At 35.8% G+C, this 24,877-nt stretch overlaps 2 protein-coding genes across 5 annotated transcripts in view; both read right to left on the bottom strand.

The window, feature by feature from the left end:
* The window catches only part of LOC109612410 (potassium voltage-gated channel subfamily H member 8), a 1,874,382-nt gene that overhangs the window by 343,242 nt on the left and 1,506,263 nt on the right, over window positions 1-24,877 (bottom strand). The gene's annotated exons all lie outside the window — the stretch shown is intronic.
* LOC131804365 (uncharacterized) lies at window positions 718-9,920 on the bottom strand. Its single transcript, XM_059127199.1, has 2 exons — window positions 9,163-9,920; window positions 718-2,500 (listed from the first exon to the last, which is right to left on the bottom strand). Exon 2 carries the CDS (start codon window positions 2,496-2,498, stop codon window positions 1,506-1,508), a length of 993 nt encoding a protein of 330 aa, XP_058983182.1. The 5' UTR covers window positions 2,499-2,500; window positions 9,163-9,920; the 3' UTR covers window positions 718-1,505.

Genomic DNA, 24,877 nt, shown 5'->3' on the forward strand with positions numbered 1-24,877 from the left:
ATAGTAGCAAGTACAAAACCGAATTTCTTTAAAACATTGTATAAGGACACGGATCGTTTAAAGATTTCTTAAAGCCAAGTTGGAGCAAGAAATTGTTAAATTTTTAGTTCCAGCATCTTGGGCTTTGTTTGAGTCCATAAAGCGACTTTCGTAACTTACATACTTGGTTTCAAGGAGCGTTTAATCCATCAGGAACTTCAATATAAATATCTTTTTTTTAAATTCCCCGTAAAGAAATGCAGCTTTTACATCAAGCTGGTGCAAATATAAATGTCTCTTAACGCTCACCGCTAACTTATCGGAACTGTACTAAGTTTCGCCACCGGTGAATAGGTCTCTTTATAGTCAATTCCCGCGCTCTAAAGGAACAGTTTCGCTACTAGTCGGGCTTTGTATCGGACGGGATTACCATTTGAAACCTCTTTGATGCGATATGCCCATTTGGACTTCAATATTTTATGGTTGACAGAGCGGGGAAAAGATCACAAACAGGATTTTCTTCAATACTGTCAAGCTCTTCTTCCTTCACAGTTCTAATCTAATTATCTTTAAAGGAACCTCTCTTGATTTCGTCATATGCTTTAGGCTCCTCTATACAGAGGAAAATTGCAGAATTGGCATTGCAATATATTCAATTTTCTGTTAGCTTTAGCACAGACTGCAAGTTCTCCCGAAGTCCTTTAACATATAGGACATCTTTTATTGTGATTGGTGTATCTTCCCAATATCCTGTGATTGCACCTTTCTTGTAAGCTAAAGGATTTTCAGTGTCTTTCGCAACATTTATGGTAATGAGTTCATTCAAATTTTGGAACTTATTGAAACACCAATCATGTTTACACATGTGATCCGTCGTCCCAGAATCTATTTTGAAAACTAAATCTTCAGACTATCTGTTTTTTACTTCACCTTTTTTATTTTTATTTAATTAAAAGATCTTGTGTTTATTTTTGTTTGTGGTAGGGTTTTATTTCATTTTTTTTTTAATTCAATTTGCTTAGTTTTCACTTTTTTGTTTAGTTTTAGGGTTTTTTTGTTAAATTAATTTTTACCCTTTTTTTGTACAATGTTTGTGTGCACAAAATTTTTCTGTTTATTTGTAGTTTTTTGTACAATGTTTTATGTTTTTTGTTATGATGGTTTTTTGTTAACACTTTGGGTTTTTTTTGTTTTTGGGCACTGTTCACTTCGGGGAGGAAACTTGCGTACGCGCTTTTAAATTCGATCTTGAACTGCTCTAACTCCAATTTGCATCGTCACAGCAAACCTGTTTTGGCTGGTGACGATGCTTATTTATTTGAATTCAGCATTGAAATTTACCGGTGGCTGCATATATGTGCATGTGTGTGTGTATATGTACATCATTTTTTTATGATGTTATTTATGCAGCCACCGGTAACGTAACAAACAACACTGTTGCGGAAAAAACTAGCATCTTTTATGAAAATTTCTGGCCCCCGAATGACAAGTGTTTACATTCATTTTTTAAAATACAATATTATTATTTATATTTTTGGCATATTTTTTATTGGACCTGCAAACACGTAACCCAGTTGGGTATCATAGGCCAGGACATCTCCAATTCCAGCCTCCTTGCACTCGTCTTTTCTTATGGCTGAGTAAACGTCAGCACCCAGTTCCACATCGACGGGATTGTTGCCTCGGGGATCAGGGTCGGTTAGGGCGCAATTTCTGAAACTTCTTGTGGGGTCCTCGAGGATTGGGTCCGAGTAAATGCGCCTGGGCAAATCTTCGATTATCAAGGCATTAACTCTAAGACTCCAGTGGCTGTTTGTGCGGCGGGGCGAAACCGTAAAGGTGGTACATCGCTGCCCTTTGTAAATCCGCGATTGTAGGCCCAATCTACGGAAAGCCGCATACGATATTTTGGACATCGTCGCTGATTGGCTGATTAATGCCCTTATCATGGTGTACCCCTCTATTTTGTCAGCTTTGATGCGCACCATAGCCGTTGGCACAAATACCAAATCCCACGCAAAGTTTGGTGTTGTTACAACTTCCACGTTTAGAGATACTTCCTCCAGCTGAGACGCCCCGTGTAGCAGCGTATGATGCCGATTGTTGCACCTCCTGCAACCAGTGAACGACGGACAGTCAGGGGCCAAATGACTTCTGGCAAGGCAATTTCTGCAGTACCCCCTACGCTCCACAGTCTCACAGCGCTGGAAGGGGGTCTGGTGGCGAAACCTCTCGCAAGCACTGAGGGCATGGTCCTCCTGACACAACCCACAGGAATATTGCCAATAGCTGGGTCGTTCTTGGCGTTGGCGGGATCTTTCAGCGGAGCGGCTTCGTTGACGTCTTTCTGGCGATGTGGAACTGGGAAGTCTGCGGTGTCTATGAGCCGGTCTGCTGGGAATGGGTTCGGTTGGGCGTCTGGGTCTGCTAGAACTTCTCGCTGTTGGACGTGCGGATTGGTTGGGACTGCGGCTGCGATCATCTAAACGGCAGTCTTGATTGGGCAAGTAGGCAGCCATATCTGAAAAAAACCAAAGGCGAGTACTATGTTCTTTTTTAAGTAGGATTCCGGCTAGTCAGTCGGAAAACAATTTGACAATTTTTGTGATAGGTCTGCTTATGTTGCCACTTGATGTCCGTATGTCTACAACCCTCGTATTCTGATCGCTACCGAGATATGTTTTTGCAATTCGACCCAACTTCCATTCATTTGGAGCCAACCTATCGTCCTTTATGACTACTAAATCTCCTTCTTTGACATTCTCCCTTTCACGCTTCCATTTAGTTCTTCTGTGAAGTTCGTGGAGATATTCTAATTTCCACCTATTGCAAAAGTATTGTGAAATAACTTTGAGTCGTTTCCAACGATTTAATAGACTAAGATCTGTGTCGGAAATGTCGGGTTCAGCAGGAGTAAGAATTGATGTTCCAATTAGGAAATGACCAGGAGTTAACGGGGAAAGGTCATTTGGATCATCGCTACCAGGACTTAAGGGTCGCGAATTAAGGCAGGCTTCAATTCTTGCTAAGATAGTTGTAAATTCTTCAAATGTGAAATTCATTTTTGGAATACTTTTTCGCAAATGCATTTTAAACGATTTAACGCCGGCCTCCCACAAACCGCCCATGTGCGGAGCGCCAGGCGGGATAAATTTCCAAGTAAGATTTTGATTGAAATTGTTTTGGATTGTGCTACTTTGAATATTCTTCATGAAAGCTAATCGATCTCGCTTTAATAGATCGACCGCTCCCACAAAATTGGTTCCGTTGTCGGAAAATATACAAGACGGACAACCTCACCGACTTATGAATCTGGAGAAAGCGGCGAGAAAGGCATATGTAGATAAATCGCTAGTTGGTTCTAAATGTATAGCCTTGGTGGCGAAGCAGACGAACAAACATAGCCTTTTGTAATAAAGCAAGCCCTTCCTGAATAACTTTTAATATTAAAGGGTCCTGCAAAATCTACCCCAGTGTTTGTAAAGGGTCGAGACAGAAAAGTACGTTCGGGTGGCAGCGAGGCCATTATTTGAGTTTGGGTTTGTTTCTTGTGAATTAAGCAGATTCGACATTTTCGTATAGTTTGTTTAACCAGAGATTTGAGTCCAAATATCCAGAATTCGGATCTTAGCACTCGGGTCATCAATTGATTACCACCATGTAAAGTGATCTTATGAGTGAATTCGACCAACAATTTGCTAAGGGTAAGGGTTCCGTGTGGTAGTATTATGGGATGACGTTCGCTATATGTAATCTTCCATTAGCTCGAATAATACCCTTTGAGTCGAGAAACGGGTTCAACGTCAATAGAGGGCTCGATGGAGAAATTGGAGACTTTTTCATTAGTGAATTATATTCATCTGCATAAACGAATTTTTGTGTACGAATTATGCAAGATCGTTTTCCATCTTGGATTTCGGCTGCGGTAAGATCTATTGATGAGGAGCGAAGATTTTGCCGATTTGCGCCAGTATTTTTCCAAAATCGCAGAGCATAGGCGTATGATCGGTAGACCTTTGCCAATGATGAGAAATTTTTTAATGGATCATCTCTTTCTTGAAATATAGTCAGAACTTTTACAGCTTTAGCCTCTAAATTTGTGTCGTTTGGGATATCTTGCGATGACCAACGATCTTTTGGCATTTTGAGCCATTGAGGTCCATGCCACCAGAGCTCATGAGTCGTTAGTTCAGTTGGAGAACATCCACGACTAGCAATGTCAGCTCGGTTGCTTTCAGAGTCAACATGTTTCCAGTTTTCTTGCCCAACATTATCAGATATTTCCGAGACTCTATTTCCCACAAAGATGCTCCAATGACAAGGAGGCTTCTTTAACCAGGCCAAGACGATAGTAGAGTCTGTCCAAAAATGTGTTGAATATTTTGATATTTGTAGACTGTTTGTAATAGATTTTGCTAATTTGGAAAGTAATACTGCCCCACATAATTCGAGACTTGGTATTGATAGTTTTTTGATTGGTGCTACACGAGTCTTTGCTGCTAATAAAAAGGTGTGTGTGGTATGGTCAGTTTTTTCAATCCGAACATATAGCGTTGCTCCATACGCGCTCTCCGATGCGTCACAAAATCCATGAATCTCAACAGAAGCATCTAGTGTAAACTGTATCCATCTTGGAACTCTGACAGATTTAATATCATTGCTATTTTTGATAAAGTTTTGCCAATTTATATGGGTGATTGGTTTCAGTGTATCATCCCAATCGATTTTATCCAGCAATTTACTCCAAATGTTACAGTTAGTAATTCATAGTCTTCAACTGGGTCTGTTGGAGATTTTCTAAACAGAATTCTTTGATATTTTGTTTGAGTTGAATCCAACAGTATTTGCCTATACATTTTAGTAACATCGGCGTTGAAAGCATACTTAAAAAATCTCCATTTTAGAATTTGTAGTACCAAATCTTGTTGTAAAATGGGTCCCGGAAACAATATGTCATTGAGACTTGTTTTGTTTGATGATGGGCAAGAAGCATTGAAGACGACTCTTAACTTTGTCGTGATTCGATCTGGCTTAAATACTGCATGATGTGGTAGATAATAATTGGGCATTTCGTCTCTTTCATCCGGATTGATCCTCCGCATATGACCAAGTTCTAAATATTCAAGTACTGAGGCATCATATTGTTCTTTTATCTCGGGCGTTTTCATAAGTTTTTTCTCCATTCTGTAGAATTGAGCTAAGGCGATGTTTCGGGAATTTCCTAATTCTTCGCATTTTTTGAATGGGAGAGTCACCACATATCTTCCATCCTTGTTTCGTATTGTTGTTTCAGTAAAATTTTGTTCACAAAATTGGTCTTCTTCTGACCGTAAAACTTTTTTAGGGGTCTCTTCCACCTCCCAAAATCGTGTAAGTACTTTCTCTATTGATGTTGTATTTAGAAGTGATATTTGTTTTCGTGGAAGAGTGCTTCCCGGTATGGGTCCTCCAACTATCTATCCAAATTTGGTTTTTTGAGTTAAAATTGATCCAAATGTTCTCATCGGAGTTCCAAGTGTGAATATTAATGGTCCTATGTCCATTCCAATAAGTAAATCAATGGGTTGACTAACGTAAAATTTCGGGTCAGCCAGTTCTAATGCTGTTACATCTCGAAGTTGTGATTCATCTAAGTTTTGTGGTGGTAGATTTGAAGGTAAATTCTTTAAAACTGGAGCCCATACTTCCAGTTTAAAGCTAGGGTCGTATTTGGATCTCATAGTAAACAAGCAAGATTTCGTAGATGTTTCGGCAACAAATTGACTAAGGCCGGTGATATGAACTAGATTGTTCCTTGTGGGTAATTTCAAGAGGTTTTTCATCTTCTCAGAAATAAAAGTGGATTGTGATCCTGAGTCTATTAGAGCTCGGGCATCGAGTCTATTAGAGCTCGGGCATCGTAAAGTTGTCCTTTGGTTTCAATTTGTACTATTGCTGTGAAAAGTAGAGTTCCTCCAGATTGTTGCTCACTAATTCGCTCATCTTGGAGGGTCAAAGTGGTAATAGTAGTTGGTTCTAGGTTGGTAGTGGACTGTATGTGAGTTGAAAGAGCAGCAGCACTGGTACTAGGTTGTGCTTCCACTCGAGCTAGGTATGTGTTTGTGGTTTGGGTTTCCGACCCCTTGTGTAACAAAGTATTATGTCTCATAGTACAAATACGACAACCAAAGCGACTTTTGCAATCTCTTACTCCGTGGTTTGAAGACAAGCAGTTGTAGCATAAGTGTGACGTTTTCACAGTGTGAATTCTGTCTTTTACACTCTTTTTTAAAAATTCGCTGCAATCCCTGATAAAATGGTTTGATTTGCAGACTTGACATGTTTGAATATTTTGTGATTTATTTTGTTGAGGTTGTGCTAAGTTGTTTCTTCCTCCAAAATTGGTTGTATTTTTTGCGACATTTGTTTGAAATGTTTTCAAAAATCTAGGTTTATTGATGCTATTTTACTTCTGTTGAGCAAATTTTGATGTTGAGGGTTTTATATTCCCTACAGATTCCAAGGTTTTGAATTTGTTTGTTAAGAAATCGTCAAAATGTTCCCATTTTGGTATTTGTTTACAATCGCTTAATGAGTTCTCGAATTCTTCTAGGAAGCCTCTAGGTAATTTTGTTGAGCAAATGTATATTAAAATCGGATCCCATCCTTTTACATCGACGTCAAGCATCCCCAAGGTTTGAATACAGCTATTTACAGTGCGTTGTAGTTTTTGAATAGTGTGACTTGAGTCTGTAGAAACACCAGGTAGATTAAAAAGTGTTTTAATTTCTTCATTAATTTGCATCCTTTTGTTTTCATAACGATCCGTAAGATTTTTGCACGCTAGTGCAAATCCATCATTAGTTAGTGGAACATGCGTTATAATTTCTCGTGCTTCTCCTGCTGTCTTTTGAGTCAAATGGAATAACTTTTCGACATTACTTAATTTTGAATTGTTTATGTAAATTGCCGAAAATAAATCTCTGAAAGTCGGCCATTCTCGATAACCCCCTTTAAAAGTGTCTGTGTCGCATGGCGGCAGCCGTGATATTGGCGTAAAATCCACTTCCTTTCCTTGCTGTGACATCTCTGAATCTCTTTTCATTTTCTCCTGTGCCTTTTCATCCAAAATATTTTGAATTTGTCCATTTACTGAACTCAGCGCCTGTTTAAATGATCCCATGGTATCCATATAATGTTTCCTCAGTTTATTTTTGTCGATGGTTTTTCCTCCTTCCTTTGGAACATAATCACGGCAGTCTAAATATGCCCTTTTGACCTGGTCCCATGCAGAATCCAACTCCATGCATGTTGTCTCCAAAGTATGAACCGTGTCATCCGGTTTGGTTATTGAAAAAATTGAAATATAATCCTGAAAATCGTTGACGCAGTTTGCGAATTTTTCGCTTAGGGTCTTATCCATCTTGATGACTGAGTATTAACCTTTACCGAAATTTTGTTGTGTTGCAAAAAGGAAAGGCAACCCAATGAAAAGGATTGACTTGGAATAAGATTCAAACTTTTATCCAAATTTTTATTTTTAAAAAATAAGGATAAGCTATCTTCTTCAATTTGATCAACGAAATCAATGTTCAATTTTTGGTTTGGGTCGAATTATATTTCGTTTTGTTCCAAAGACTTGAAAGTTCTTGCAAAATTCCAAAAACTTTACTTTGTATGTGACGCCGAAATAATTTTGTTTAAAAATGTTTGCTGGGTTGTCCAGAGAAGTCAAACTCAATCAAGATATACCAAGGTGTCATAAAATATCTTGAAATCCACTCACAGGGATATTTTATTTTAAGAAAATCCAGAAATAATCAATATTATTCCAAAAGGAGTAAAGGTGAGGATTGTACAGGCAAAAAACGCTACAAAAACGACCAAAAGATTTTTGATTTTCCACCAACGAGGGTTTTTTCCCAGCAGTAAAATTGTAGAAAATGAAAATTTTCAATAAATATTTCCAAAAATGAAAAATATTTTCTATTGAAAAAAAAATGTGTGCTGGGTTGTCGAACAAAGAATCCTCAAAAATATTACCATAAAATTGCGGGAGTAATTTTAAATTTTGACGAGACAAAAATATTGCTATGAAAATTTGTTTGAAGCAACAAATTTTCTAAAAACGCTAGGTAATTAATTTAAAATCACAAGGTGATAGAATTGGGTCAAGTTCCACAAAATTTTTTTTTTCCCAGATAAATTCCAATAATTTGCAAAATTTTCCAAAAAATTTGTATATCGCAGCAAAATGTTTGTTGTGTCAAACTCCAATTAAAATTTCCACAAAAATCTAACTTTTTTCGTTCAGCAAATTCTTTCAAAATGTTTGTTTTAGCAAAAAGCAAAAAAATACCAGCAAAATATTTCTGCGAAAAAATCCAGAAATAAATTTTGGGTCCCAGAAATGTTTTTCTTGATTTAAAAATTTTAAGATATTTGTAAAATATAATAAAAATGTGTTATATTATATATGGGATCGATTTTTTTTGTCCACAGACGCCAATCTAATTTTTTTTTTTTTCAAAAATCCCGAAAAAAATTCTAGGTTAAGTATTGTTTCATGTCCGTCCACTAGACGTTATTATTTGCAAAATCCGTCTGTCCACCAAACGGTTGCTATGTATTTCGCTTATGTATTTTTGTGACGCCAAAAAAGTTAAAAATATGGCGATTATATATTTTTATGTGACGCTAGATTTTTTTCCAATATGGCGTTTATATGTGTGTCAAGCGACGCCAATTTTCCAATAAGAATGTTTTTTCCAATATGGCGTTTATATGTGTGTCAAGTGACGCCAATTTTCCAATAAGATTTTTTTTCAATATGGCGTTTATATGTGTGTCAAGTGACGCCAATTTTCCAATAAGAATGTTTTTTTCAATATGGCGCTTATTTATTTTTTGAACTGCACGTTCAGCAATTTCCAATATTATATATTTATGTGTATGAAAATTCGCGCTATTTTATAAGTACTTATTGCGCCTATGTGAGTCTATATTTAGATGTCCGTCCACAAAATGGCTCCAAAAAGGGAAATTTTCTCAAAAAAGTGTCTTAGAGGCAACGCAGCAACTTTAAAAAGTGTCAACTTGAGATTTCAAAATATGGGAATCTTCGGGTCAATGCAAATATTGAGGATTTGCCTGCTCCCGGTAAGCCCCTTATGCCCAACAAAAGAAATTTGATTGAGTACTCACTTTGATTTAGCCTTTGGGTCTCAAAAATTTGTTGTTGTAGTGTTTCTATTGTTGTTGTTGTTGTATTGCCAAAGTCCTTCGTAGTCTTCCGGCAGCTTCCACAATTTTGACTACTTCTGGATTTTATATTTAGATATTATATCTCTGTATACTATCTCTTTTTTTGTGGTATTGTGTACTGTCACTTCTTGTTACACTTTTTATTTTAGTATTTTGTCTTTTGTGTAGACCCCCTTTTTTTCAAAAAAATAAAAAAATTAATTAATTTTTGTTTATTTTTGTAGCACTGTGTAATTTCTTTTAGTTCTGTAGCACCTTGTAATGTGACTTTGTATCACTGTTTAATGTCACTTTTGTAGCACTGTGTATTTTCTGTTTGTTTTGTAGCACTGTGTGTTGTCCCTTTTTTGTAGTAAATTTGTAAAAATATATATTTGTTTGTTTAATGTCACTTTTTTGTAGCACAGTGTACTTTCTATTTTTTCCACTTTTTCTTTTGGTTGTACTTTTTTTTTCAACGTCACTTTTTGATCTAGTTTGTTTATTATTTAATTTATTTATTTATATGTTATTATGCACTTTTTTTTTTGTTTCACTTCACTGTGTCTGTCCACTTAATAATTTGTTTTTAATATTTAAAAAACTTCACTTTATGATCCGGCTCTGGAGGACCAAATGTTTTTTACTTCACCTTTTTTATTTTTATTTAATTAAAAGATCTTGTGTTTATTTTTGTTTGTGGTATGGTTTTATTTCATTTTTTTTTAATTCAATTTGCTTAGTTTTCACTTTTTTGTTTAGTTTTAGGGTTTTTTTGTTAAATTAATTTTTACCCTTTGTTTGTGTTTGTGTTCGTTTGTGTTCACAAAATTTTTCTGTTTATTTGTAGTTTTTTGTACAATGTTTTATGGTTTTTGGTATGATGGTTTTTTTTTTGTTTTTGGGCACTGTTCACTTCGGGGGGGAAACTTGCGTACGCGCTTTTAAATTCGATCTTGAACTGCTCTAACTCCAATTTGCATCGTCACAGCAAACCTGTTTTGGCTGGTGACGATGCTTATTTATTTGAATTCAGCATTGGAATTTACCGGTGGCTGCATATATGTGCATGTGTGTGTGTATATGTACATCATTTTTTTTATGATGTTATTTATGCAGCCACCGGTAATGTAACAAACAACACTGTTGCGCAAAAAACTAGCATCTTTTATGAACACTATCTTTAATTATCTTATCATTAGGGACCGCTGACATGAAAAATTGGCTTCGAAGCTGACGCTGCATTAGCTTTTTCATTTTCCAAACGAACGCGGCAATTCTTTTGTTTATGGCCCGTTTTCTTACTGCGGAAACACACACCACGGAATTTGTTCGACTTCTTCACACCAATAAACGCATTATCTTCCAATAGCCTTTGCTTAACTATTTCGATAAATAAGGCTTTCCAACGCGCCAACTACCAGAACAAAAAAAAAAAAAAAAAAAAAACAAAAAAAAAAAATATTGAGCAACGGCATCTCTTTTATCCACATTTGCCCCAGACATTTTTCATCTTCGTGAAAGCTCATCAAAAAATGATAAATGTTTTCGCAAATCATCACCAGGACCGAACGGCTAATTATTTTCTTTCCAATGTCTGACTCGTAACAGACTTCTTAGCAAATGTATTTTGCAGAGCAGACCACATCTCCTTCGCTGTTTTCTTGTCGGAAACACATTCCAAAAAATCATCTGCTATTGGGCTGAGTTAGTTAAGTTTTGTTCGGCTGGTGGAGTTTTCTCTATGGTATCCAGTAAATCCAAAGAATCCAGATACATCCGCACTCGAAAACTTGCAAGATTCTGTGGATTTACTTTTGCTTGATATCGCCCATAACCTCTTATAATAAACGTGGTGGCTATTTATTTTTTATAAAAGTGTTGTTAATAACTGGCAGCCAAAAACAAATTCCCCGACTTTTCACTATTACAATACCAAGATAAACTTTTTCCTATAGTCGCCATATAACGGCACTTCTTGATATTTTATATTTTATAATTCTTGGCAAACTTTCTCAAATTTTATATTTGAAACACGTCATACATAACAACCCCTTTAGCAGAAAATTTTCTATATATGTTCACTTGTGAGTACAACTTCCATAAAACGGTACAACTTCTGCACTTTGTGAGATTTTGATGTTTAAGATCTTTTTTATTAAAATTCCCTATGTTAACCTTTAATCTATTTCGTAGTTGTTCTGGTACTTGCTCGTTTGTGTCAAATATTTTGTTAATGTTTTTTTGGTCGAGTTCTTTTTATAAAGTGTTGCGCTATCTCAGATCTTCTGTATTTGTATAGAAATATTGTTGTGGAGTTGGTGTTTTGTTGTTTGTTGCACTTATTTCTATATTTTTTGATATGCTGTCTAATATTTTTGTGATTTAGTTTTAGGTTTTGGTAAACCGTTTTGATTACGGCGTGCTCTCCGTATTTAATTTTCTGATTTTTATACCCTCCACCATACTATGGAGGGTACATTAACTTTGTCATTCCGTTTGTAACTCCTCGAAATACTCATGTCAGACCCAACAAAGTATATATATTCTTGATCAGCGTAAAATTCGAAGTCGTTTTAGTGATGTCCGTCTGTCTGTCTGTCCGTCTGTCGGTTGTAATCACGATATCTTTCGAATGAATTGAGATAGATGGCTAAAATTTTGCACACATGTTTATTTTACCAGTAGGCAGGTTAAGTTCGTAAATGGGCCATGTAGGTCCACGTTTTCAAATAGCCCCCATATAACGGTACCTCCCTATATTCGGTATTTTGATGATTTTAACGACATTATTCACCGGAATTGTTATAAATTTGGTATTTGAAGTTCGAAATGGATACTACACCCTAAGACAGAAAATTGTCTGTGCAGGTCCACGTCTTCGTATAGCCCCCATATAACGGCACCTCCCTATATTCGGTATTTTGATGTTTTTAGCGACATTATTCACCGAAATTGTTTCAAAATTGGTATTTGAAGTTCGTTATGGGAACTACAGTCTGTGACAGAAAATTGTCTGTGCGGGTCCATGTCTTCGTATAGGCCCCATATATCAGTGCCTCTCTATATTCAGTATTACCCACCGAAATTGTTTGAGATGTGGTATTTAAAGTTCGTTATTGATGCTACAGCCTGTGACAGAAAATTGTCTATGCTGGTCCAGGTCTTCGCACAGCTCCAATTTAACGGCACCTTCTTATATTCGGTATTTTGACGATTTTAGCAACATTATTCACGGAAATTGTTTCAAATTTGGTATATGAGATTCGTAATAGATGCTACAGCCTATGACAGAAAATTGTCTGTGAAGGTCAACGTCTTCGTATAGCCCCCATATAACGGTACCTCCCAAAATTCGGGATTTTGATGATTTTGCCCCATTATTCACCGGAATTGTTTCAAATTACGTATTTAGAGTTCGTAATGGGAACTACAGTATGTGACAGAAAAATGTCTATGCAGGTCCAGGTCTTCGTATAGGCCCCATATATCAGTACCTCCCAAAATTCGGTATTTTGATGCGTTTAGGTACCATACCCACCGAAGTTGTTTGAGATATCGTAATTGACGTTAGTAATGGATGCTGTGACAGAAAATTGTCTTGATATGACAATGGTACCTCCCTATATACGATATTTTGCTGATTTTAGCTACATTATTCACCGTTTAGGCTATTAGATTGTAAATGGACAATGTAGATTCACATTCTCGAATAATTCTCAAATAACTGTATTTACCGATATTCGGTATTTTGAATATTTTAACCATATATTTTACCACCTGTGGTAGATCATTAAACCGTCGCGAATCTAAAATCCCGATAATCAATTAGGTTGATAATTTCCAAAAAGGTGTTTAAAAATGGTTTGCCCAAATTAAAATAATCGAAAGGAGCAGAAAAAAATCCGACATTTTTATTGATGCACGTAGATCCGATTTTACCTTGTTTATTGCTTTCAAATCATTTCCCGCAATCAATACATCGTTCACATATAGTAGCAAGTACAAAACCGAATTTCTTTAAAACATTGTATAAAGACACGGATCGTTTAAAGATTTCTTAAAGCTTAAAGTTGGAGCAAGAAATTGTTAAATGTTTAGTTCCAGCATCTTGGGCTTTGTTTGAGTCCATAAAGCGACTTTCGTAACTTACATACTTGGTTTTAAGGAGCGTTTAATCCATCAGGAACTTCAATATAAATATCTTTTTTTTTTTTAATTCTCCGTATTTTGAATATTTTAACCATATATTTTACCACCTGTGGTAGATCATTAAACCGTCGCGAATCTAAAATCCCGATAATCAATTAGGTTGATAATTTCCAAAAAGGTGTTTAAAAATGGTTTGCCCAAATTAAAATAATCGAAAGGAGCAGAAAAAAATCCGACATTTTTATTGATGCACGTAGATCCGATTTTACCTTGTTTATTGCTTTCAAATCATTTCCCGCAATCAATACATCGTTCACATATTGTAGCAAGTACAAAACCGAACTTCTTTAAAACATTGTATAAAGACACGGATCGTTTAAAGATTTCTTAAAGCTTAAAGTTGGAGCAAGAAATTGTTAAATGTTTAGTTCCAGCATCTTGGGCTTTGTTTGAGTCCATAAAGCGACTTTCGTAACTTACATACTTGGTTTTAAGGAGCGTTTAATCCATCAGGAACTTCAATATAAATATCTTTTTTTTTTAATTCTCCGTAAAGAAATGCAGCTTTTACATCAAGCTGTTGCAAATATAAATGTCTCTTAACGCTCACCGCTAACTTATCGGAATTGTACTAAGTTACGCCACCGGAGAATAGGTCTCTTAATAGTCAATTCCCGCGCTCTAAAGGAACCCTTTCGCTACTAGTCGGGCTTTGTATCGGACGGGATTACCATTTGAAACCTCTTTGATGCGATATGCCCATTTGGACTTCAACATTTTATGGTTGACAGAGCGTGGAAAAGATCACAAACAGGATTTTCTTCAATACTCTCTTTCTCAAGCTCTTCTTCCTTCACAGCTCTAATCTAATTATCTTTAAAGGAACCTCTCTTGATTTCGTCATATGCTTTAGGCTCCTCTATACAGAGGAAAATTGCAGAATTGGCATTGCAATATATACAATTTTCTGTTAGCTTTAGCACAGACAGCAAGTTGTCCCGAAGTCCTTTAAATTTCCAATATCCTGTGATTGCACCTTTCTTGTAAGCTAAAAGATTTTCAGTGTCTTTCGCAACATTTAAACGAATGGCCCGTTTTCTTACTGCGGAAACACACACCACGGAATTTGTTCGACTTCTTCACACCAACAAACGCATTATCTTCCAATAGCCTTTGCTTAACTATTTCGATAAATAAGGCTTTCCAACGCGTCAACTACCAGAAAAAAAAAAAAAACAAGTAAAAAAGCTGTAAGTTCGGCCGGGCCGAACTTTTAATACCCTCCACCATTTGGTACAAATTTGGCAATTTCCAAAAAATAAAATCCGTTAAAAATTCTGTTAAAATCTTAAGAATACCGAGTGCTTATACGACGACGTGGGCCTTCATAGGCAACTTTTGTCATAAGTTATTACAATAATTTAAATGTGAAACTTGAAGAAAAATCTGTTTATAATGTAGTTAAAATCATTAAAATACCGAATATATTTACCGTTATATGGGGGCTATTCGAAGACGTGGACCTGCACAGACAATTGTCTGGCATGGGCTTAAGTATCCATTACGAACTTCACATGCGAAATTTGAAACAATCCCGATAAATAATTTCGCTAAAATCATCAAAATACCGAATATCGGGGGTACGGTATATGGGGCTATATGAAGACGTGGACCTGCACAGAAAATTTTCTGTCTTAGGCCGTAGTATCCATTACGAACTTCAAATACCAAATTTGGAACGATTTCGCTAAAAAAATGTCGCTTCAATCATCAAAATACCGAATATCGGGGGGTACCCTTATATGGGGCTATATGAAGACGTGGACCTACAAGGCTCATTTTTTGACTTAGGATGTAGTATCCACTACGATACCAAATTTGAAACGATTCCGGTAAAGAATGTCGCTAAAATCATCAAAATACCGAATATCGGGGGGTACCGTTATATGGGGGCTACACGAAGACGTGGACCTGCACAGATAATTTTCTGTCTTAGGCTGTAGTAGTCATTACGAACTTCAAATGCCAAATTTGAAACAATCGCGGTGAATAATGTCGTTAAAATCATCAAAATACTGAATATCGGGAGGTACAGTTATATGGGGGCTATATGATAACTTGGACCTACGTGGCCCATTTACGAACTTACGAACTTACTTTCCTACTGGCAAAATATACATGTGTGCAAAATTTTAGCCTTCTATCTCAATTTGTTCGAACGATAGCGTGATTACAACAGACAGACAGACGGACAGACAGACGGACATGGCTAAATCGTCTTAGAATTTTACGCTGATCAAGAATATATATACTTTGTTGGGTCTGACATGAGTATTTCGAGGAGTTACAAACGGAATGGCAAAATTAATATACCCTCCATAGTATGGTGGGTATAAAAACAAAAAAAAAATTGAGCAACGGCATCTCTTTCATCCACATTTGCGCCAGACATTTTTCATTTTCGTGAAAGCTCATCAAAAAATGATAAATGTTTTCGCAAATCATCACCAGGGCCGAACGGCTAATTATTTTCGTTCCAATGTCTGACTCGTAACTGACTTCTTAGCAAATGTATTTTGCAGAGCAGACCACATCTCCTTTGCTGTTTTCTTTTCGGTAACACATTCCAAAAAATCATCTGCTATTGGGCTGAGTTAGTTAAGTTTTGTTCGGCTGGTGGAGTTTTCTCTATGGTATCCAGTAAATCCAAAGAATCCAGATACATCCGCACTCGAAAACTTGCAAGATTCTGTGGATTTACTTTTGCTTGATATCGCCCATAACCTCTTATAATAAACGTGGTGGCTATTTATTTTTTATAAAAGTGTTGTTAATATCTGGCAGCCAAAAACAAATTCCCCGACTTTTCACTATTACAATACCAAGATAAACTTTTTCCTATAGTCGCCATATAACGGCACTTCTTGATATTTTATATTTTATAATTCTTGGCAAACTTTCTCAAATTTAATATTTGAAACACGTCATACATAACAACCCCTTTAGCAGAAAATTTTCTATATATGTTCACTTGTGAGTACAACTTCCATAAAACGGTACAACTTCTGCACTTTGTGAGATTTTGATGTTTAAGATCTTTTTTATGAAAATTCCCTATGTTAACCTTTAATCTATTTTGTAGTTGTTCTGATACTTGCTCGTTTGTGTCAAATATTTTGTTAATGTTTTTTTGGTCGAGTTCTTTTTATAAAGTGTTGCGCTATCTCAGATCTTCTGTATTTGTATAGAAATATTGTTGTGGAGTTGGTGTTTTGTTGTTTGTTGCACTTATTTCTATATTTTTTGATATGCTGTCTAATATTTTTGTGATTTAGTTTTAGGTTTTGGTAAACCGTTTTGATTACGGTTTAATTTTCTGATTTTTATACCCTCCACCATACTATGGAGGGTACATTAACTTTGTCATTCCGTTTGTAACTCCTCGAAATACTCATGTCAGACCCAACAAAGTATATATATTCTTGATCAGCGTAAAATTCGAAGTCGTTTTAGTGATATCCGTCTGTCTGTCTGTCCGTCTGTCTGTTGTAATCACGATATCTTTCGAATGAATTGAGATAGATGGCTAAAATTTTGCACACATGTTTATTTTACCAGTAGGCAGGTTAAATTCGTAAATGGGCCATGTAGGTCCACGTTTTCAAATAGCCTCCATATAACGGTACTTCCCTATATTCGGTAATTTGATGATTTTAACGACATTATTCACCGGAATTGTTATAAATTTGGTATTTGAAGTTCGAAATGGATACTACACCCTAAGACAGAAAATTGTCTGTGCAGGTCCACGTCTTCGTATAGCCCCCATATAACGGCACCTCCCTATATTCGGTATTTTGATGTTTTTAGCGACATTATTCACCGAAATTGTTTCAAAATTGGTATTTGAAGTTCGTTATGGGAACTACAGTCTGTGACAGAAAATTGTCTGTGCGGGTCCAGGTCTTCGTATAGGCCCCATATATTAGTGCCTCTCTATATTCAGTATTACCCACCGAAATTGTTTGAGATGTGGTATTTAAAGTTCGTAATGGATGCTACAGCCTGTGACAGAAAATTGTCTATGCTGGTCCAGGTCTTCGCACAGCTCCAATTTAACGGCACCTCCTTATATTCGGTATTTTGATGATTTTAGCAACATTATTCACGGAAATTGTTTCAAATTTGGTATATGAGTTTCGTAATAGATGCTACAGCCTATGACAGAAAATTGTCTGTGAAGGTCAACGTCTTCGTATAGCCCCCATATAACGGTACCTCCCAAAATTCGGGATTTTGATGATTTTGCCCCATTATTCACCGGAATTGTTTCAAATTACGTATTTAGAGTTCGTAATGGGAACTACAGTATGTGACAGAAAAATGTCTATGCAGGCCCAGGTCTTCGTATAGCACCCATATAACGGTACCTCCCAAAATTCGGTATTTTGATAATTTTAGCGCCATTATTCACCGGAATTGTTTCAAATAACGTATTTAGAGTTCGTAAGGGGAACTACAGTCTGTGACAGAAAAATGTCTATGCAGGTCCAGGTCTTCGTATAGGCCCCATATATCAGTACCTCCCTATATTCGGTATTTTGATGCGTTTAGGTACCATACCCACCGAAGTTGTTTGAGATATCGTATTTGACGTTAGTAATGGATGCTGTGACAGAAAATTGTCTTGATATGACAATGGTACCTCCCTATATTCGGTATTTTGATGCGTTTAGGTACCATACCCACCGAAGTTGTTTGAGATATCGTATTTGACGTTAGTAATGGATGCTGTGACAGAAAATTGTCTTGATATGACAATGGTACCTCCCTATATACGATATTTTGCTGATTTTAGCTACATTATTCACCGTTTAGGCTATTAGATTGTAAATGGACAATGTAGATTCACATTCTCGAATAGTTCTCAAATAACTGTATTTACCGATATTCGGTATTTTGAATATTTTAACCATATATTTTACCACCTGTGGTAGATCATTAAACCGTCGCGAATCTAAAATCCCGATAATCAATTAGGTTGATAATTTCCAAAAAGGTGTTTAAAAATGGTTTGCCCAAATTAAAATAACCGAAAGGAGCAGAAAAAAATCCGACATTTTTATTGATGCACGTAGATCCGATTTTACCTTGTTTATTGCTTTCAAATCATTTCCCGCAATCAATACATCGTTCACATATAGTAGCAAGTACAAAACCGAATTTGTTTAAAACATTGTATAAAGACACGGATCGTTTAAATATTTCTTAAAGCTTAAAGTTGGAGCAAGAAATTGTTAAATGTTTAGTTCCAGCATCTTGGGCTTTGTTTGAGTCCATAAAGCGACTTTCGTAACTTACATACTTGGTTTTAAGGAGCGTTTAATCAATCAGGAACTTCAATATAAATATCTTTTTTTTTAATTCCCCGTAAAGAAATGCAGCTTTTACATCAAGCTGGTGCAAATATAAATGTCTCTTAACGCTCACCGCTAACTTATCGGAATTGTACTAAGTTACGCCACCGGAGAATAGGTCTCTTAATAGTCAATTCCCGCGCTCTAAAGGAACCCTTTCGCTACTAGTCGGGCTTTGTATCGGACGGGATTACCATTTGAAACCTCTTTGATGCGATATGCCCATTTGGACTTCAACATTTTATGGTTGACAGAGCGTGGAAAAGATCACAAACAGGATTTTCTTCAATACTCTCTTTCTCAAGCTCTTCTTCCTTCACAGCTCTAATCTAATTATCATTAAAGGAACCTCTCTTGATTTCGTCATATGCTTTAGGCTCCTCTATACAGAGGAAAATTGCAGAATTGGCATTGCAATATATACAATTTTCTGTTAGCTTTAGCACAGACAGCAAGTTGTCCCGAAGTCCTTTAAATTTCCAATATCCTGTGATTGCACCTTTCTTGTAAGCTAAAAGATTTTCAGTGTCTTTTGCAACATTTATGGTAATGGGTTCATTCAAATTTTGGAAATTATTGAAACACCAATCATGTTTACACATGTGATCCGTCGTCCCAGAATCTATTTTGAAAACTAAATCTTCAGACTATCTTTAATTATCTTATCATTAGGGACCGCTGACATGAAAAATTGGCTTCGAAGCTGACGCTGCATTAGCTTTTTAATTTTCCAAACGAACGCGGCAATTCTTTTGTTTATGGCCCGTTTTCTTACTGCGGAAACACACACCACGGAATTTGTTCGACTTCTTCACACCAACAAACGCATTATCTTCCAATAGCCTTTGCTTAACTATTTCGATAAATAAGGCTTTCCAACGCGTCAACTACCAGAACAAAAAAAAAAAAAACAAGTAAAAAAGCTGTAAGTTCGGCCGGGCCGAACTTTTAATACCCTCCACCATTTGGTACAAATTTGGCAATTTCCAAAAAATAAAATCCGTTAAAAATTCTGTTAAAATCTTAAGAATACCGAGTGCTTATACGACGACGTGGGCCTGCATAGGCAACTTTTGTCATAAGTTATTACAATAATTTAAATGTGAAACTTGAAGAAAAATCTGTTTATAATGTAGTTAAAATCATTAAAATACCGAATATATTTACCGTTATATGGGGGCTATTCGAAGACGTGGACCTGCACAGACAATTGTCTGGCATGGGCTGAAGTATCCATTACGAACTTCAGATGCGAAATTTGAAACAATCCCGATAAATAATTTCGCTAAAATCATCAAAATACCGAATATCGGGGGGTACGGTATATGGGGCTATATGAAGACGTGGACCTGCACAGAAAATTTTCTGTCTTAGGCCGTAGTATCCATTACGAACTTCAAATACCAAATTTGGAACGATTTCGCTAAAAAAATGTCGCTTCAATCATCAAAATACCGAATATCGGGGGGTACCCTTATATGGGGCTATATGAAGACGTGGACCTACATGGCTCATTTTTTGACTTAGGATGTAGTATCCACTACGATACCAAATTTGAAACGATTCCGGTAAAGAATGTCGCTAAAATCATCAAAATACCGAATATCGGGGGTACCGTTATATGGGGGCTACACGAAGACGTGGACCTGCACAGATAATTTTCTGTCTTAGGCTGTAGTAGTCATTACGAACTTCAAATGCCAAATTTGAAACAATCCCGGAGAATAATGTCGTTAAAATCATCAAAATACTGAATATCGGGAGGTACAGTTATATGGGGGCTATATGATAACTTGGACCTACATGGCCCATTTACGAACTTAACCTGCCTTCTGGCAAAATATACATGTGTGCAAAATTTCAGCCTTCTATCTCAATTTGTTCGAACGATAGCGTGATTACAACAGACAGACAGACGGTCATGGCTAAATCGTCTTAGAATTTTACGCTGATCAAGAATATATATACTTTGTTGGGTCTGACATGAGTATTTCGAGGAGTTACAAACGGAATGACAAAATTAATATACCCTCCATAGTATGGTGGGTATAAAAACAAAAAAAAAAATTGAGCAACGGCATCTCTTTCATCCACATTTGCGCCAGACATTTTTCATTTTCGTGAAAGCTCATCAAAAAATGATAAATGTTTTTGCAAATCATCACCAGGGCCGAACGGCTAATTATTTTCGTTCCAATGTCTGACTCGTAACTGACTTCTTAGCAAATGTATTTTGCAGAGCAGACCACATCTCCTTCGCTGTTTTCTTTTCGGGAACACATTCCAAAAAATCATCTGCTATTGGGCTGAGTTAGTTAAGTTTTGTTCGGCTGGTGGAGTTTTCTCTATGGTATCCAGCAGAGATGGGCATAATGCACTATATTTTTAGTACACTAATAATTTCACTATCACTATTCATTTAGTGGTAGTGCAATTTTTAATTCCACTACCACTAAAGGGTTAGTGGTAGTGAAAAATAAATTGCACTACCACTAACGCTTTAGTGATATTTAAAAAAGAATTGCACTACCACTAAATTTTAGTGGTAGTGAAATTTCAATAGCACTACCACTACATTTAGTGGTATTTGAAAAAACTTGCACTAAATTAGTGGTATTTCATAAAAAATAGCACTAAATTAGTGCTATTTAGAAAAGTAATCAAATTTTATGAATATGTACTATATATTCTGGATTGTTGTTCCCTACTCACTTCAATAAACTTCATTATAGCTGGTATAATATTTATATACATAGTGCTTTTTTTGGCTTCGCCAAATTTTAGTGGTAGTGCAAATTTTTTTTGAAAAATCACTAAATTTAGTGGTAGTGCTATTAAAATTTCACTACCACTAAAATTTAGTGGTAGTGCAATTTATTTTTCACTACCACTAACCCTTTAGTGGTAGTGGAGTTAAAAATTGCACTACCACTAATTATTTGATTCTTAGTGCACTAAAAATTTAGTGCAATATGCCCAACCCTGGTATCCAGTAAATCCAAAGAATCCAGATACATCCGCACTCGAAAACTTGCAAGATTCTGTGGATTTACTTTTGCTTGATATCGCCCATAACCTCTTATAATAAACGTGGTGGCTATTTATTTTTTATAAAAGTGTTGTTAATATCTGGCAGCCAAAAACAAATTCCCCGACTTTTCACTATTACAATACCAAGATAAACTTTTTCCTATAGTCGCCATATAACGGCACTTCTTGATATTTTATATTTTATAATTATTGGCAAACTTTCTCAAATTTAGTATTTGAAACACGTCATACATAACAACCACTTTAGCAGAAAATTTTCTATATATGTTCACTTGTGAGTACAACTTCCATAAAACGGTACAACTTCTGCACTTTGTGAGATTTTGATGTTTAAGATCTTTTTTATGAAAATTCCCTATGTAAACCTTTAATATATTTTGTAGTTGTTCTAGTACTTGCTCGTTTGTGTCAAATATTTTGTTAATGTTTTTGGACGAGTTCTTTTTATAAAGTGATGCGCTATTTCAGATCTTCTGTATTTGTATAGAAATATTGTTGTGGAGTTGGTGTTTTGTTGTTTGTTGCACTCATTTCTATATTTTTTGATATGCTGTCTAATATTTTTGTGATTTAGTTTTAGGTTTTGGTAAACCGTTTTGATTACGACGTGCTCTCCGTATTTAATTTTCTGATTTTTATACCCTCCACCATACTATGAAGGGTACATTAACTTTGTCATTCCGTTTGTAACTCTGCACTTTGTGAGATTTTGATGTTTAAGATCTTTTTTATGAAAATTCCCTATGTAAACCTTTAATCTATTTGTAGTTGTTCTGGTACTTGCTCGTTTGTGTCAAATATTTTGTTAATGTTTTTGGTCGAGTTCTTTTTATAAAGTGTTGCGCTATCTCAGATCTTCTGTATTTGTATAGATATATTGTTGTGGAGTTGGAGTTTTGTTGTTTGTTGCACTCACCGTTTATTTCAAGTTTGGAATTTGAATATGGTAATGGCTAATGGCCAACAATGCCTATGTAGGTCCACGTCGTATAGACCCCAATATAACGGCAATATTCGGTATTTTTAAAAATTAACACAATTTTTTAAGGATTTTATTTTTTTTTTTAATTTCCAAATTCGTTCCAAATGGTGGAGGGTATTCAAAGTTTGGCCCGGCTGTATTTGTATATAACTGTATTTAACTTGTTTAATAATATTTATTTATTATTTTTGAATATCGTCCTCCGACGGAATACATCATCTGGAGCAATATTTAAACATTTACCAAAAATATACAAAATCTCGTTAAGTACCGACGTCGACCTTGTGTTTGATGCGCGTGAAATTCACGATTTAAAGCAGGTGAAGTTGCTATATTTCTAAGACAATCTATTCTTTTTCATTTGGTCAGCTCTGAATGTGAATCGAGTGATTTGAATTCGTTGAATACAAATATACAAAGGGTCCCATTGGTTAACTTCTACCTTATGAACTTTTAATTTTGCTAGACAGTCGATAACTAATGATTGAATTCTCTCTGCTGGATTCAGTCCTTGCTGCCGAAAGATTGAATAAAATCTTCAATTGATTATCTACTTGTACCCACACATTTTCGTATCGCACGATAACGGTCCCCCCGATATTCGGTATTTTAATGATTTTAGCCACTTTTTCCAATGGAATTATCTGAAAATCATCACAAGGAGTTCCTTGTGAGTACTTTACACCCAGACATAGATTTGTCTTTATAGGTCCACAATATCGTAAGGAGTTCCTTGTGAGTACTTTACACCCAGACATAGATTTGTTTATATAGGTCCACAATATCGTATATCCCCCCATATATCGGCACCTTCCTATATTAGATATTTTAAAGTTTTTTTAATGGATTTTATTTTTTTGAAAATTTTCTAATTCGTTCCAAACGGTGGAAGTATTCAAAGTTCGGCCCGGCCGAACTTACTGCTTTTTTACTTGTTATTTATGAATTATATTATTTTTGAATATACAAACACTTTAACTTTCAATTTATTTATGAACTTAGAAACAAATGAACTTATGTAAAATTTCAAATGTGTTTGTATTATATATCCTTGTTTTCTCAATAAATGTTTATTTTTTGAACTTTAAGAAAAATATTAATATTCCTAATTCTTAGATTTATATATGTTGTTGATTTATGTGCTTTTTATACCCTCCACCATACTATGGAGGGTATATTAACTTTGTCATTTCGTTTGCAACTCTTTCAAATTTGGTATGTGATGTTCGTAATGAATGCTACAGTCTATGAGAGGAAATTGTCTGTACAGGTCCACGTCTTCGTATAGCCCCCATATAACGGTTCCTCCATATATTCGATATTTTGAGGATATATTAACTTTGTCATTCCATTTGTAACTCCTCGAAATACTCGTGTCAGACCCAACAAAGCGTAAAATTCTAAGTCGATTTAGCTATGTCCGTCTGTATGTTGTAATCACGATATCTTTCGAACGAATTGAGATAGATGGCTAAAATTTTGCACACATGTTTATTTTGCCAGTAGGCAGGTTAAGTTCGTATATGGGCCATGTAGGTCCACGTTTTCATATAGCCCCCATATAACGTTACCTCCGGATATTCGACATTATTCACCGGAAATGTTTCAAATTTCGTATTAGTCTGTGCAGGTCCACGTCTTCGTATAGACCCCATATAACGGTACCTCCCTATATTCGGTATTTTGATAATTTTAGCTACAATCAATGCCTATGTAGGTTCACGTCGTATAGACCCCAATATAACGGCAATATTCGGTATTTTAACAGAATTATTAACGGTTTTTATTTTTTTTTTTCAATTTCCAAATTCGTTCCAAATGGTGGCGGGCATTCAAAGTTCGGCCCGGCCGATCTTACTGCTTTTTAACTTGTTATTTATTTTTCGCTATCAATTTTATATATTTCGATAGTCGAACAGTGGTAGATGACAGACCGATCACCGAAGCAAGGAAACAGATGACAAAAGGTTGTTATATTTGTTGCTCACGAATGTAAGCAATACAAATGCAACAAAAATGATGCAGCAATCCAGTCTGAATTTTTTGAAATTTGTAATCACATTCGAGTCTTTTT

This window comes from Musca domestica, unplaced genomic scaffold, assembly GCF_030504385.1.
Source record: "Musca domestica strain aabys unplaced genomic scaffold, Musca_domestica.polishedcontigs.V.1.1 10, whole genome shotgun sequence".
In the NCBI taxonomy this organism is placed as follows: Eukaryota; Metazoa; Arthropoda; class Insecta; order Diptera; family Muscidae; genus Musca; species Musca domestica.

Bases quoted from the DNA above. Each gene is read 5' to 3' on its own strand.
- LOC131804365 (XM_059127199.1), bottom strand. From the start codon at position 2,498: ATGGCTGCCTACTTGCCCAATCAAGACTGCCGTTTAGATGATCGCAGC.